The sequence below is a fragment of the Oncorhynchus tshawytscha genome, unplaced genomic scaffold (genome assembly GCF_018296145.1).
Source record: "Oncorhynchus tshawytscha isolate Ot180627B unplaced genomic scaffold, Otsh_v2.0 Un_contig_237_pilon_pilon, whole genome shotgun sequence".
In the NCBI taxonomy this organism is placed as follows: Eukaryota; Metazoa; Chordata; class Actinopteri; order Salmoniformes; family Salmonidae; genus Oncorhynchus; species Oncorhynchus tshawytscha.
In genome coordinates, this window is record NW_024609779.1 from 201,534 (window position 1) to 217,867 (window position 16,334).

General features: G+C 49.7%; 1 protein-coding gene across 1 annotated transcript in view; it reads right to left on the minus strand.

Moving 5' to 3' along the window:
- Window positions 1-8,991: 8,991 nt before the first annotated feature.
- Window positions 8,992-16,334, minus strand: part of bmpr2a (bone morphogenetic protein receptor, type II a (serine/threonine kinase)) — a 56,741-nt gene continuing 49,398 nt past the window's right edge. The window contains exons 8-13 of the mRNA XM_042317954.1: window positions 16,013-16,173; window positions 15,368-15,515; window positions 14,475-14,611; window positions 14,122-14,303; window positions 10,595-11,793; window positions 8,992-9,998 (exon numbers count right to left, since the gene is read on the minus strand). Coding sequence (XP_042173888.1) covers window positions 9,784-9,998; window positions 10,595-11,793; window positions 14,122-14,303; window positions 14,475-14,611; window positions 15,368-15,515; window positions 16,013-16,173 — 2,042 coding nt within the window. The 3' untranslated portion in view covers window positions 8,992-9,783. The remainder of the gene's footprint in view (window positions 9,999-10,594; window positions 11,794-14,121; window positions 14,304-14,474; window positions 14,612-15,367; window positions 15,516-16,012; window positions 16,174-16,334) is intronic.

Below are 16,334 nucleotides of genomic sequence, written 5' to 3' on the forward strand. Positions count from 1 at the left end.
TGATAACGCGTGGTTTATCCCTCCATCCCATACATCTTTCCCACAGGGATTTTACCCTCGGACAGGAACAAAACGCTGGTTTTATCCCTCCATCCCATACATCTTTCCCACAGGGATTTTACCCTCGGACAGGAACAAAACGAACACATTGATACATTTTAAACCAAGTTTGACAAGTGGTTCTGAAAGGTCATGAAATTACCTTTCAAATGACATATAATATAACCAACATTGAAAGCACCAGCTACAACAAGCCTATTGTTTAAACATCGCTCATATTGTGCCATTGACATTAGAAGGTTGGAAGGATAACCATAGAATTCCATGTAATGGGCAGCTGTGTGTTTGGATCGTAACTTCCTGTGATAGAGGCACCACGTTGCACAAGCACAGCTGTGTGTTTGGATCGTAACTTCCTGTGATAGAGGCACCACGTTGCACAAGCACAGCTGTGTGTTTGGATCGTAACTTCCTGTGATAGAGGCACCACGTTGCACAGCTGTGTGTTTGGATCGTAACGTCCTGTGATAGAGGCACCACATTGCACAAGCACAGCCTCCAGTATTTATGCTGCAGTAGTTAATGTGTCGGGGGGCTAGGGTCAGTTTGTTATATCTGGAGTACCTCTCCTGTCCTATTCGGTGTCCTGTGTGAATCTAAGTGTGCGTTCTCTAATTCTCTCTTTCTCTCTCTCTCTCTCTCGGAGGACCTGAGCCCTAGGACCATGACCCAGGACTACCTGACATGATGACTCCTTGCTGTCCCCAGTCCACCTGGCCGTGCTGCTGCTCCAGTTTCAACTGTTTTGCCTTATTATTATACGACCATGCTGGTCATTTATGAACATTTGAACATCTTGGCCATGTTCTGTTATAATCTCCACCCAGCACAGCCAGAAGAGGACTGGCCACGCCACATAGCCTGGTTCCTCTATAGGTTTCTTCCTAGGTTTTGGCCTTTCTAGGGAGTTTTTCCTAGCCACCGTGCTTCTACACCTGCATTGCTTGCTGTTTGGGGTTTTAGGCTGGGTTTCTGTACAGCACTTTGAGATATCAGCTGATGTATGAAGGGCTATATAAATAAATTTGATTTGATTTGATTAGCTGTGTGTTTGGATCATAACTTCCTGTGATAGAGGCACCACGGTGCACAAGCACAGCTGTGTGTTTGGATCGTAACTTCCTGTGATAGAGGCACCACGTTGCACAGCTGTGTTCGGATCGTAACTACGAGCTGTCCAGTGACACGAGCTGAAACCCAGCTACGAGCTGTCCAGTGACACGAGCTGAAACCCAGCTACGAGCTGTCCAGTGACACGAGCTGAAACCCAGCTACGAGCTGTCCAGTGACACGAGCTGAAACCCAGCTATGAGCTGAAACCCAGCTACGAGCTGAAACCCAGCTACGAGCTGAAACCCAGCTACGAGCTTTCCAGTCACACAAGCTGAAACCCAGCTACGAGCTGAAACCCAGCTACGAGCTGATACCCAGCTACGAGCTGTCCAGTGACACGAGCCTACCAGACTAGCTAAATACCAGCTATGCTTGCGTCGAGCAACACTGAACCAAATCAAATCAAATTGTATTGGTCACATACACATGGTTAGCAGATGTTATTGGTCACATACACATGGTTAGCAGATGTTATTGGTCACATACACATGGTTAGCAGATGTTAATGCGAGTGTAGCGAAATGCTTGTGCTTCTAGTTCCGACCGTGCAGTAATATCTAACAAGTAATCTAACAATTTCACAACAACTACCTAATACACACAAGTGTAAAGGAATGAATAAGAATATGTACATAAAATATATGGATGAGCGATGGCCGAACGGCATAGGCAAGATGCAGTAGATGGTATAGAGTACAGTACATACATATGAGATGAGTAATGCAGGGTATGTAAACATTATATAAAGTGGCATTGTAAATTGACTCGTGATACATTTACTGCCAGGTCGCAGTTGGAAATGAGAACCTGTTCTCAACTGGCCTACCTGGTTAAATAAAGGTAAAAAATAAAATTACATCCAATTTTTTATTAATAAAGTGACTTGGGTCAGTATGTTGGCAGCAGCTACTAAATGTTAGTGGTGGCTGTTTTACAGTCTGATGGCCTTGAGATAGAAGCTGTTTTTCAGTGTCTCGGTCCTTGCTTTGATGCACCTGTACTGACCTCGCCTTCTGGATAATAGCGGGGTGAACAGGCAGTGGCTCGGGTGGTTGTTGTCCTTGATGATCTTTTTGGCCTTCCTGTGACATCGGGTGGTGTAGGTGTCATGGAGGGCAGGTAGTTTGCCCCCGTGCATGAAAGCCCCAGCTGTTCTGGATGAGTGTGTGCTTATGCACTCTGTAGCCAAGGTGAGTTAGACCTTTAATAAACAGGTTAACATTCACAAGGCTGCAGGGCCAGACGGGTTACCAGGACGTGTACTCAGAGCATGTGCTGACCAGCTCTGAGTACACGTCCTGGTAACCTGTCTGGCCCTGCAGCCTTGTGAATGTTAAGCCCCCCCTCGTCTGTTCTATCCTGCCGATGCAGCGTGTATCCCGCTAGCTAAATATCCATGTCGTCATTCAGCCACGATTCCGTGAAGCATAGGATATTACAGTTTTTGATGTCCCATTGGTTGGATATTCGTGATCGTACCTCGTCTAGTTTATTGTCCAATGATTGCACGTTGGCGAGTAATATTGACGGTAACGGCAGCTTTCCTAGATGTCCTGATATCGAGAAGCTCTTTGTTTAATCCGAGGTGGGTGATCGCTGTCCTGATATCGAGAAGCTCTTTGTTTAATCCGAGGTGGGTGATCACTGTCCTGATATCGAGAAGCTCTTTGTCTAATCCGAGGTGGGTGATCGCTGTCCTGACATCCAGAAGCTCTTTGTCTAATCCGAGGTGAGTGATCGCTGTCCTGACATCCAGAAGCTCTTTGTCTAATCCAAGGTGAGTGATCGCTGTCCTGATATCTAGAAGCTCTTTGTCTAAAACGAGGTGAGTGATCGCTGTCCTGATATCCAGAAGCTCTTTTCTGACATGAGATATGGTTGCAGAAACATTATGTACAAAATCATTTACAAATATCGTGAAAAAAAACACAATTGGTTAGGAGACCGTAAAGCGGCAGCCATCTCCTCCGGCGCCATTTTCATTTTTGATAATCATCATCTAACAGGGGAAGGGAGATACCTAATCATCATCTAACAGGGGAAGGGAGATACCTAATCATCATCTAACAGGGGAAGGGAAGGGAGAGGAGATACCTAATCATCATCTAACAGGGGAAGGGAAGGGAGAGGAGATACCTAATCATCATTAACAGGGGAAGGGAAGGGAGAGGAGATACCTAATCATCATTAACAGGGGAAGGGAAGGGAGAGGAGATACCTTATCATCATCTATCAGGGGAAGGGAAGGGAGAGGAGATACCTAATCATCATCTAACAGGGGAAGGGAGAGGAGATACCTAATCATCATCTAACAGGGGAAGGGAAGGGAGAGGAGATACCTAATCATCATTAACAGGGGAAGGGAAGGGAGAGGAGATCCCTTATCATCTAACAGGGGAAGGGAGAGGAGATACCTAATCATCATCTAACAGGGGAAGGGAAGGGAGAGGAGATACCTAATCATCATTAACAGGGGAAGGGAAGGGAGAGGAGATACCTTATCATCATCTATCAGGGGAAGGGAAGGGAGAGGAGATACCTAATCATCATCTAACAGGGGAAGGGAGAGGAGATACCTAATCATCATCTAACAGGGGAAGGGAAGGGAAGGGAGAGGAGATACCTAATCATCATTAACAGGGAAGGGAAGGGAGAGGAGATCCCTTATCATCTAACAGGGGAAGGGAAGGGAGAGGAGATACCTAATCATCATTAACAGGGGAAGGGAAGGGAGAGGAGATCCCTTATCATCTAACAGGGGAAGGGAAGGGAGAGGAGATACCTAATCATCATTAACAGGGGAAGGGAAGGGAGAGGAGATCCCTTATCATCTAACAGGGAAGGGAAGGGAGAGGAGATACCTAATCATCATTAACAGGGGAAGGGAAGGGAGAGGAGATACCTAATCATCATCTCACAGGGGAAGGTGAAGGGAGAGGAGATACCTAATCATCATCTAACAGGGGAAGGGAGATACCTTATCATCATCTAACAGGGGAAGGGAAGGGAGAGGAGATACCTAATCATCATCTAACAGTGGAAGGGAGAGGAGATGCCTAATCATCATCTAACAGGGGAAGGGAAGGGAGAGGAGATACCTAATCATCATCTAACAGGGGAAGGGAGATACCTTATCATCATCTAACAGGGGAAGGGAAGGGAGAGGAGATACCTAATCATCATCTAACAGGGGAAGGGAAGGGAGAGGAGATACCTAATCATCATTAACAGGGGAAGGGAAGGGAGAGGAGATACCTAATCATCATCTAACAGGGGAAGGGAAGGGAGAAGAGATACCTAATCATCATCTAACAGGGGAAGGGAAGGGAGAGGAGATACCTTATCATCATCTAACAGGGGAAGGGAAGGGAGAGGAGATACCTTATCATCATCTAACAGGGGAAGGGAAGGGAGAGGAGATACCTAATCATCATCTAACAGGGGAAGGGAAGGGAGAGGAGATACCTTATCATCATCTAACAGGGGAAGGGAAGGGAGAGGAGATACCTAATCATCATCTAACAGGGGAAGGGAAGGGAGAGGAGATACCTAATCATCTAACAGGGAAGGGAGATACCTTATCATCATCTAACAGGGGAAGGGAAGGGAGAGGAGATACCTTATCATCATCTAACAGGGGAAGGGAAGGGAGAGGAGATACCTAATCATCATCTAACAGGGGAAGGGAAGGGAGAGGAGATACCTAATCATCATCTAACAGGGGAAGGGAAGGGAGAGGAGATACCTTATCATCATCTAACAGGGGAAGGGAAGGGAGAGGAGATACCTAATCATCATCTAACAGGGGAAGGGAAGGGAGAGGAGATACCTAATCATCATCTAACAGGGGAAGGGAGATACCTTATCATCATCTAACAGGGGAAGGGAAGGGAGAGGAGATAACTAATCATCATCTAACAGGGGAAGGGAGATACCTAATCATCATCTAACAGGGGAAGTGAAGGGAGAGGAGATACATAATCATCATCTAACAGGGGAAGGGAAGGGAGAGGAGATACCTAATCATCATTAACAGGGGAAGGGAAGGGAGAGGAGATACCTAATCATCATCTAACAGGGGAAGGGAGATACCTTATCATCATCTAACAGGGGAAGGGAAGGGAGAGGAGATAACTAATCATCATCTAACAGGGGAAGGGAGATACCTAATCATCATCTAACAGGGAAGTGAAGGGAGAGGAGATACATAATCATCATCTAACAGGGGAAGGGAAGGGAGAGGAGATACCTAATCATCATTAACAGGGGAAGGGAAGGGAGAGGAGATACCTTATCATCATCTAACAGGGGAAGGGAAGGGAGAGGAGATACCTAATCATCATCTAACAGGGGAAGGGAGATACCTTATCATCATCTAACAGGGGAAGGGAGATACCTTATCATCATCTAACAGGGGAAGGGAGATACCTTATCATCATCTAACAGGGGAAGGGAGATACCTTATCATCATCTAACAGGGGAAGGGAAGGAGATACCTAATCATCATCTAACAGGGGAAGGGAGATACCTTATCATCATCTAACAGGGGAAGTGAAGGGAGAGGAGAAACCTTATTAACAGGGGAAGTGAAGGGAGAGGAGATACCTTATCACCATCTAACAGGGGAAGGGAGATACCTTATCATCATCTAACAGGGGAAGGGAGAGGAGATACCTAATCATCATCTAACAGGGGAAGGGAGAGGAGATACCTTATCATCATCTAACAGGGGAAGGGAGGGGAGATACCTTATCATCATCTAACAGGGGAAGGGAGAGGAGATACCTTATCATCATCTAACAGGGGAAGGGAGAGGAGATACCTAATCATCATCTAACAGGGGAAGGGAGAGGAGATACCTTATCATCATCTAACAGGGGAAGGGAGAGGAGATACCTAATCATCATCTAACAGGGGAAGGGAGAGGAGATACCTTATCATCATCTAACAGGGGAAGGGAGAGGAGATACCTAATCATCATTAACAGGGGAAGGGAAGGGAGAGGAGATACCTTATCATCATCTAACAGGGAAAGTTCATAATAACTATACCACTGTGTTTTATATATTTATTAAAATGTTTTTGTTTTGTCAAACATCATATTAACATGGCAGGTCAGAGTTAACCCTTACAGAGCACCTGTAGTGTTCATCATATTAACATGGCAGGTCAGAGTTAACCCTTACAGAGCACCTGTAGTGTTCATCATATTAACATGGCAGGTCAGAGTTAACCCTTACAGAGCACCTGTAGTGTTCATCATATTAACATGGCAGGTCAGAGTTAACCCTTACAGAGCACCTGTAGTGTTCATCATATTAACATGGCAGGTCAGAGTTAACCCTTACAAAGCACCTGTAGTGTTCATCATATTAACATGGCAGGTCAGAGTTAACCCTTACAGAGCACCTGTAGTGTTCATCATATTAACATGGCAGGTCAGAGTTAACCCTTACAAAGCACCTGTAGTGTTCATCATATTAACATGGCAGGTCAGAGTTAACCCTTACAAAGCATAGGTCTGTTTGTTGTTGTTGTTGCAATACACAAACATATATTTCTCATACAAATGCAAGATACCAAAACAGAAAGCTAATTTGATCCTCTCTAAAGCAGCACTAGAACAGACAGTCCCTGACACAGACTTCAGGTCCTGCACGGCCTAGATCCACTGCACCCTGCGTCTGCTGGCATGTAGCTACAACACGCAGCCCAGCCCCACACACACGTTGCAAACACACGCCAACACATCCATAGTCCACATGGTACAGATTCACAAGACAGGGAAAACAGTTCCAGCATGATTCAGAAGGTTTGCTTTAAAAAGAGTTGGATTCCCAGCAGACAGAATTGTGGGAATCAGAGATTCTTTGTTGAAAGAGAGGTGTTGTTGTTGCTGTTCGTCCATTTCTGAACAGATGCATCCTGCTTCTCTTGATTGTAGTCCCAGAATCCCAGTGTTCTCTGGTGATTGTAGTCCCAGAATCCCAGCGTTTTCTGGTGATTGTAGTCCCAGAATCCCAGTGTTTTCTGGTGATTGTAGTCCCAGAATCCCAGTGTTCTCTGGTGATTGTAGTCCCAGAATCCCAGTGTTCTCTGGTGATTGTAGTTTCCCCCAGTCCTTTCTGGTGATTGTAGTCCCCCCCAGTCCTGTCAGGTGATTGTAGTCCCCCCAGTCCTGTCAGGTGATTGTAGTCCCCCAGTCCTGTCAGGTGATTGTAGTCCCCCCAGTCCTGTCAGGTGATTGTAGTCCCCCAGTCCTGTCAGGTGATTGTAGTCCCCCAGTCCTGTCAGGTGATTGTAGTCCCCCAGTCCTGTCAGGTGATTGTAGTCCCCCAGTCCTGTCTCCCCCCAGTCCTGTCAGGTGATTGTAGCCCCCCCCCCAGTCCTGTCAGGTGATTGTAGCCCCCCCCAGTCCTGTCAGATTGATCTGGTGATTGTAGCCCCCCAGTCCTGTCAGATGATTGTAGCCCCCCAGTCCTGTCAGGTGATTGTAGCCCCCCCAGTCCTGTCAGGTGATTGTAGCCCCCCCCAGTCCTGTCTGGTGATTGTCCCCCCAGTCCTGTCAGGTGATTGTAGTCCCCCCAGTCCTGTCTGGTGATTGTAGTCCCCCCAGTCCCCCAGTCCTGTCAGGTGATTGTAGCCCCCCAGTCCTGTCTGGTGATTGTAGTCCCCCCCAGTCCTGTCTGGTGATTGTAGTCCCCCCAGTCCTGTCAGGTGATTGTAGTCCCCCCAGTCCTGTCAGGTGATTGTAGTCCCCCAGTCCTGTCTGGTGATTGTAGCCCCCAGTCCTGTCAGGTGATTGTAGCCCCCCAGTCCTGTCTGGTGATTGTAGTCCCCCAGTCCTGTCAGGTGATTGTAGTCCCCCCAGTCCTGTCAGGTGATTGTAGCCCCCCAGTCCTGTCTGGTGATTGTAGTCCCCCCCAGTCCTGTCTGGTGATTGTAGTCCCCCCAGTCCTGTCAGGTGATTGTAGTCCCCCCCCAGTCCTGTCAGGTGATTGTAGTCCCCCCAGTCCTGTCAGGTGATTGTAGTCCCCCCAGTCCTGTCAGGTGATTGTAGTCCCCCCAGTCCTGTCAGGTGATTGTAGTCCCCCCCCAGTCCTGTCTGGTGATTGTAGTCCCCCAGTCCTGTCCCCCCAGTCCTGTCTGGTGATTGTAGTCCCCCAGTCCTGTCTGGTGATTGTAGTCCCCCCAGTCCCCCCATTCCTGTCTGGTGATTGTAGTCCCCCCAGTCCTGTCTGGTAATTGTAGCCCCCCAGTCCTGTCTGGTGATTGTAGCCCCCCAGTCCTGTCTGGTGATTGTAGTCCCCCCAGTCCTGTCTGGTGATTGTAGTCCCCCCAGTCCTGTCAGGTGATTGTAGTATCCCCCAGACCTGTCCGGTGATTGTAGTTTCCCTCAGTCCTGTCTGGTGATTGTAGTCCCCCCAGTCCTGTCAGGTGATTGTAGTCCCCCCAGTCCTGTCAGGTGATTGTAGTCCCCCCAGTCCTGTCTGGTAATTGTAGCCCCCCAGTCCTGTCTGGTGATTGTAGTCCCCCAGTCCTGTCTGGTGATTGTAGTCCCCCAGTCCTGTCAGGTGATTGTAGTATCCCCCAGACCTGTCCGGTGATTGTAGTTTCCCTCAGTCCTGTCTGGTAATTGTAGCCCCCCAGTCCTGTCTGGTGATTGTAGTCCCCCAGTCCTGTCTGGTGATTGTAGTCCCCCAGTCCTGTCAGGTGATTGTAGTATCCCCCAGACCTGTCCGGTGATTGTAGTTTCCCTCAGTCCTGTCTGGTAATTGTAGTCCCCCAGTCCTGTCAGGTGATTGTAGCCCCCCAGTCCTGTCTGGTGATTGTAGTCCCCCCAGACCTGTCCGGTGATTGTAGTTTCCCTCAGTCCTGTCTGGTGATTGTAGCCCCCAGTCCTGTCTGGTGATTGTAGTCCCCCCCAGTCCTGTCAGGTGATTGTAGTATCCCCCAGACCTGTCCGGTGATTGTAGTTTCCCTCAGTCCTGTCTGGTAATTGTAGTCCCAGAGTCCCAGTAAACAGAGAAAGCCCACTGACATTACAACTGTGGGTAGTACTTCAGTTGTTTGATTTAAGGAGAGGGTTTACAGACTGAATAAAATATTGAGTTGGTGTCCATTTATAAGTGCAACACAGAGATTATATTAAAACATTTAAACAAGAAAACAACATAATGAAAGCACCTAAAAGCTGTATCCTATTGCACAATTTAAATCATGATACAAAATCAAAAATGAACAGAGCATGAAAAAAGTGAAAGTGGATAATTGTGTCTTTAAGACCAGAGAGTCAGTCATGTCTGGAGCAAAGTCCTTATGGTGCTGAAAGACAGAGCAAATACTATGGCTGTTTAAAGGCTCCAGAGCAGCCTCCCTCATGGTCACAGGCTGAGATTTCAACTGGAGAAGACCCCATTATACACATAGACAAATGAAACCACAAGGAAGAGATTGCTGCATAGCTGGATTCAACTTAAAGCAATGTCATCAAAAAGACACAAAGCGAGAGAGACAGAAACGGGACACAACCAACTGCTGTTACAACACTGCTTCCTCCTGCTGTCATAACAACACTACTGTCTGTGTTGTCCCTCTGAAGGTCAGAGTTCAGAGGCGGGTGTCGCTGGGTTCAGAGGTCAGATAGACAGCGGAGCTGGACTTGGGCCGGGCCTGACCTTCTCCCCTGTTGTTGTTCACCTCTGACCCCCTGGTATCTGTGGTGATGACCCAGGTGGCGGGTCGCCAGCGCTTCAGGGAGTACGGTGTCTTCACACGCTTCTTAATCTTCTCCCCTGTTCCCTGGTTCTGGACCAAGGCCTCCCCTGGAACACAAACACAGGGTTAAGGTCAGGGGGTAAGGTCAGGCTGTGAGGGTCAGGCTGTGAGGGTTAGGATCAGGCCGTGGGGGTTAGGGTCAGGGGGTAAGGGTCAGCGTCAGGGGGTAAGGGTTAGCGTCAGGCTGTGAGGGTTAGCGTCAGGGGGTAAGGGTTAGCGTCAGGGGGTAAGGGTTAGCGTCAGGGGGGGGTAGCGTCAGGGTTAGCGTCAGGGGTAAGGGTTAGCGTCAGGGGTAAGGGTTAGGGTCAGGCTGTGAGGGGTAGGGACAGGCTGTGAGGGTCAGGGTCAGGCTGTAAGGGTCAGGGTCAGGGTCAGCGTCAGGGGGTAAGGGTTAGCGTCAGGCTGTGAGGGTTAGCGTCAGGGGGTAAGGGTTAGCGTCAGGGGGTAAGGGTTAGCGTCAGGGGGTAAGGGTTAGGGTCAGGCTGTGAGGGGTAGGGACAGGCTGTGAGGGTCAGGGTCAGGCTGTAAGGGTCAGGGTCAGGCTGTGAGGGTTAGGGTCAGGCTCAACAGGTTAGGGTCAGGCTGTGAGGGTTTGGGTCAGGCTGTGAGGGTTAGGGTCAGGCTGTGAGGGTGCTCTGCTCACCCAGTGAGACCAGGTCTCTGGTGGTGAAGGACAGGTCCAGGGAGTTGGGTCTCTCCGGCCGCCGGCCTCCTTTAGGCTGTCTGAGTAGGGCTTCACCTCTCATGGGGACAGGGTTGGGGTCAGGTCCAGACAAGGAACCAGACACAGAACTCTCCCCCAGGGAGCAGGGGGTCTCTCCACTGGTACTTCCTCCTGCTCCCTCCTCCTCTTCCTCTCCTCCCCCATCACTCTCCCCCTCTCCCTCCCCCAGTACCAGTCCATTGCTGTTGTTGTTGTTGTTGTTGGGCCGTGCGTTAGAGGAGTGGACATCTGGTTGTCCTGTCTCTCTGCTCAGCAGGGGTTGGTGTTCGTCTGGGCTGGCAGTGATCAGCCCCAGCTGGCCGTCCTCAGAGCTCTGGGGGTTCGTGCTCTGACTTAGAGTGAGCCCCACCGTGCTGTTGGCGCCCCCTGCTGGCAAGGACCCGGCCGCGTGCCCGTTCACAGAGAGGTCCCGTAGGACCAGCAGGTTGTTGGTGGCGCTGACCCGGTGGGGCTCGGAGACGTTGGACACGCCGTTGGTCTTAGCTCCGCCCTCTACCTGTCGTAGGTTGGACTTGCCACGGCGACCGAATTTAAACCTCAGAGAGGATGAGTCTTTCTTAGGCGGCTTGGTGCGGAGCAGCAGGCTGGAGGGTCGTTTGGGGAGGTTTTGCTGCTTGGGGAGAGGGAACACGGCGGGGGGAGACGCCTCGGCAGCCATCTTGATGAAGGGGAAGAGCAGGGAGGAGGAGGCGGGACTCAGCAGGTCCGGAGAACAGAACTGTTTCTGGCTGTGTTCCATCAGGTTCTCATCAGAACTCTCCTTCAGGTTCTTATCCACCTCCCTGGGGTCCAGCTTGGTGGTCTCCAGATCCTCCTGGGTCAGGGTCAGGTGGAGGTTAGGGTTGGGGTCATGACCCTGGCTGGACTCTGAGATGAAGGTCATGGTGGTGAGGGAAGAGGAGGTTCCAGCGGAGGGGTTGCCGGGGAGACGGGCGTGAGCCGCCTGCTGCCGCTCGTAGTTTATAGAGTTCCTGTTCCTCTCTCCAGCCACACCTCCATCTCTCGTCCGGCCAATCAAAGCGGAGGGGGCGTCGCTGTGTGTGCTCTTGGTCGTGCCGTCCTGCTCCTCGATGTAGGACGAGGCAGGGTCGGGGCCGGACTGTGGCCCAATGAGGTTTCTGTTGGGGCCACACAACAGGTACTTATCACCAAGGAGGACAACAAGGTTTGTGTGTGTGTTGATGCGCAGTGCAGCTGGTTCTAGTAGGTATGAGTGTAAAGTGTGTGTGTGTGTGTCGTTGTGCAGTGCAGCTGGTTCTAGTGGGTATGAGCGTAAAGTGTGTGTGTGTGTGTCGTTGTGCAGTGCAGCTGGTTCTAGGTATGAGTGTAAAGTGTGTGTGTGTGTGTCGTTGTGCAGTGCAGCTGGTTCTAGTGGGTATGAGCGTAAAGTGTGTGTGTGTGTGTCGTTGTGCAGTGCAGCTGGTTCTATGTAGGTATGAGTGTAGGTGAACAGTGGTGTGTGTGTCATTGTGCAGTGCAGTAGGTATGAGTGTAAAGTGTGTGTGTGTGTGTCGTTGTGCAGTGCAGCTGGTTCTAATAGGTATGAGTGTAAGATGTGTGTGTGTGTGTCATTGTGCAGTGCAGTAGGTATGAGTGTACGGTTAGGGTGTGTGTGTCAACAATGTAGAGAGAGAGAGTAAACAACAGGTGAACAGTGGTACAGCTGGGTTGAGTGGAGGGTGTGTATAGTGTCTGTACCTATCATTGAACAGTGGTACAGTAGAGGGTGTGTATAGTGTCTGTACCTATCATTGAACAGTGTGGTACAGTAGAGGGTGTGTATAGTGTCTGTACCTATCATTGAACAGTGTGGTACAGTAGAGGGTGTGTATAGTGTCTGTACCTATCATTGAACAGTGTGGTACAGTAGAGGGTGTGTATAGTGTCTGTACCTATCATTGAACAGTGTGGTACAGTGGAGGGTGTGTATAGTGTCTGTACCTATCATTGAACAGTGTGGTACAGTGGAGGGTGTGTATAGTGTCTGTACCTATCATTGAACAGTGTGGTACAGTAGAGGGTGTGTATAGTGTCTGTACCTATCATTGAACAGTGTGGTACAGTAGAGTATAGGTGTGTATAGTGTCTGTACCTATCATTGAACAGTGTGGTACAGTGGAGGGGGTGTGTATAGTGTCTGTACCTATCATTGAACAGTGTGGTACAGTGGAGGGTGTGTATAGTGTCTGTACCTATCATTGAACAGTGGTACAGCAGTGGAGGGTGTGTATAGTGTCTGTACCTATCATTGAACAGTGTGGTACAGTAGAGGGTGTGTATAGTGTCTGTACCTATCATTGAACAGTGTGGTACAGTAGAGGGTGTGTATAGTGTCTGTACCTATCATTGAACAGTGGTACAGCTGGGTTGAGTGGAGGGTGTGTATAGTGTCTGTACCTATCATTGAACAGTGTGGTACAGTAGAGGGTGTGTATAGTGTCTGTACCTATCATTGAACAGTGGTACAGCTGGGTTGAACAGTGGAGGGTGTGTATAGTGTCTGTACCTATCATTGAACAGTGTGGTACAGTGGAGTGGAGGGTGTGTATAGTGTCTGTACCTATCATTGAACAGTGGTACAGTGGAGGGTGTGTATAGTGTCTGTACCTATCATTGAACAGTGTGGTACAGTGTGGTACAGGAGGGTGTGTATAGTGTCTGTACCTATCATTGAACAGTGGTACAGCTGGGTTGAGTGGAGGGTGTGTATAGTGTCTGTACCTATCATTGAACAGTGTGGTACAGTGGAGGGTGTGTATAGTGTCTGTACCTATCATTGAACAGTGGTACAGCTGGGTTGAGTGGAGGGTGTGTATAGTGTCTGTACCTATCATTGAACAGTGTGGTACAGTGGAGGGTGTGTATAGTGTCTGTACCTATCATTGAACAGTGTGGTACAGTGGAGGGTGTGTATAGTGTCTGTACCTATCATTGAACAGTGTGGTACAGTAGAGGGTGTGTATAGTGTCTGTACCTATCATTGAACAGTGTGGTACAGTGGAGGGTGTGTATAGTGTCTGTACCTATCATTGAACAGTGTGGTACAGTGGGGGTGTGTATAGTGTCTGTACCTATCATTGAACAGTGTGGTACAGTAGAGGGTGTGTATAGTGTCTGTACCTATCATTGAACAGTGTGGTACAGTGGAGGGTGTGTATAGTGTCTGTACCTATCATTGAACAGTGGTACAGCTGGGTTGAGTGGAGGGTGTGTATAGTGTCTGTACCTATCATTGAACAGTGGTACAGCTGGGTTGAGTGGAGGGTGTGTATAGTGTCTGTACCTATCATTGAACAGTGGTACAGCTGGGTTGAGTGGAGGGTGTGTATAGTGTCTGTACCTATCATTGAACAGTGGTACAGCTGGGTTGAGTGGAGGGTGTGTATAGTGTCTGTACCTATCATTGAACAGTGTGGTACAGTGGAGGGTGTGTATAGTGTCTGTACCTATCATTGAACAGTGTGGTACAGCTGCTACCAGTAGGGTTGAGTGTGGGGCTGACAGACTTGGACTGGTCCCAAATCAGCAGTAGTTCAGCCATGCGCTCCTCTGCACACTGAGCGGTCAGCCTGGCCTCAGCATCCTGGTCCCAACAGTCCTCCATGGTCTCCTTCAGGGACCGCACCGCCTGAGGGAAGGTTACAGAGGCTAACACATACCATACCACACCACACCACACCATACCATACAATACAATACAACACCACACCACACCATACCATACAATACAACACCACACAACACCACACAACACCATACCACACACACCACACCATACCACACACACCACAGGTCTCACCAGGCTGTTTTCCTTCCAGGCCTCGGGGAACTTGGGTCTCTGTTTCTCTCTGGACACCAGGACCTGCATGTCCTCAAAGGAAGGATGGTTCCCCGCCTCGGCCTGGAACGCCACCTGGAGGTCTGGGACTGATTCTCCTGGAGAGAAAGGAGGAACCAGAACACTAAGGTGGAAATTCAATACTGTGATTTGACAACTAATTGTGGTCAGGAGTAAGTTTCTCTGGGCTCCCGAGTGGCGCAGCATCTCAGTGCTAGAGGCGTCGCTACAGACCCTGGTTAGATTCCAGGCTGTATCACATCTGGCCGTGACTTGGACTCCCATAGGGCGGTCCACAATTGGCCCAGCGTCATCCGGTTTAGGCCGTCATTGTAAATAAGAATTGGTTCTTAACTGGCTCATGAATGTCTCCCAGTAGACGAGGCCCAGGGTTAGAGGTCAGGGTTATTACCTGGGAAGAGGTCAGTACACCTCATGAAGGTCTCCCAGTAGACGGGGCCCAGGGTTAGAGGTCAGGGTTATTACCTGGGAAGAGGTCAGTACACCTCATGAAGGTCTCCCAGTAGACGGGGCCAGGGTTAGAGGTCAGGGTTATTACCTGGGAAGAGGTCAGTACACCTCATGAAGGTCTCCCAGTAGACGGGGCCAGGGTTAGAGGTCAGGGTTATTACCTGGGAAGAGGTCAGTACACCTCATGAAGGTCTCCCAGTAGACGGGGCCCAGGGTTAGAGGTCAGGGTTATTACCTGGGAAGAGGTCAGTACACCTCATGAAGGTCTCCCAGTAGACGGGGCCCAGGGTTAGAGGTCAGGGTTATTACCTGGGAAGAGGTCAGTACACCTCATGAATGTCTCCCAGTAGACGGGGCCCAGGGTTAGAGGTCAGGGTTATTACCTGGGAAGAGGTCAGTACACCTCATGAAGGTCTCCCAGTAGACGAGGCCCAGGGCGTACATGTCCACCTGCTTCAGAGCCGACTCACAGTCCCTCAGGTTCACAGCCCCCTCCAGAACCTCTGGGGCCATGTAGCGGACTGTACCCACCTGAAGAGAGACAGAACCAGGGTTGAAATACATAACCCCTAAGCCTAACCACCCAATCCAGAATGTCCAAAGCCATGTAGAAGTTAGATCCCACCAGGGAGAGACAGACGTGGGTGTCAAAGGGTTCTATGGTCTCCCCTCACTGATGACATGGGTTTCAAAGGGTTCTATGGTCTCCCCTCACTGATGACATGGGTTCCAAAGGGTTCTATGGTCTCCCCTCACTGATGACATGGATTTCAAGGGGTTCTATTGTCTCCCTTCACTGATGACATGGGTTCTATGGTCTCTCCCCGCTGATGACATGGGTTTCAAAGGGTTCTATGGTCTCCCCCCACTGATGACATGGGTTCCAAAGGGTTCTATGGTCTCCCCTCACTGATGACATGGGTTCCAAAGAGTTATATGGTCTCCCCTCACTGATGACATGGGTTTCAAAGGGTTCTATGGTCTCCCCCCACTGATGACATGGGTTCCAAAGGGTTCTATTGTCTCACCTCACTGATGGCAGCGTTCTCCTCCTCTCCCTGTCGTACGGGCCGGTTCCCCGTCAACTTCATGGAGAGGCCAAAGTCGATGATGACACACGTTCCGTCGTTCTTCACCAGAATGTTCCGACTGTTCAGATCTCTGTGAGACACAGCTGGCTTGTAGAAGTCTGGAGGAGGACGAGGTGGAGGAGGATGGGGGACAAGAGGAGGTATGGAGAGAGAAGTAGGGAGAAAGAGGGGAGAAGAGAGGAGGAGGAGGGAGAAGAGAGGAGGGGGAGGAATAGAGGAGGGGGAGGAATAGAGGAGGGGGAGGAAGAGGAGGAGGGAG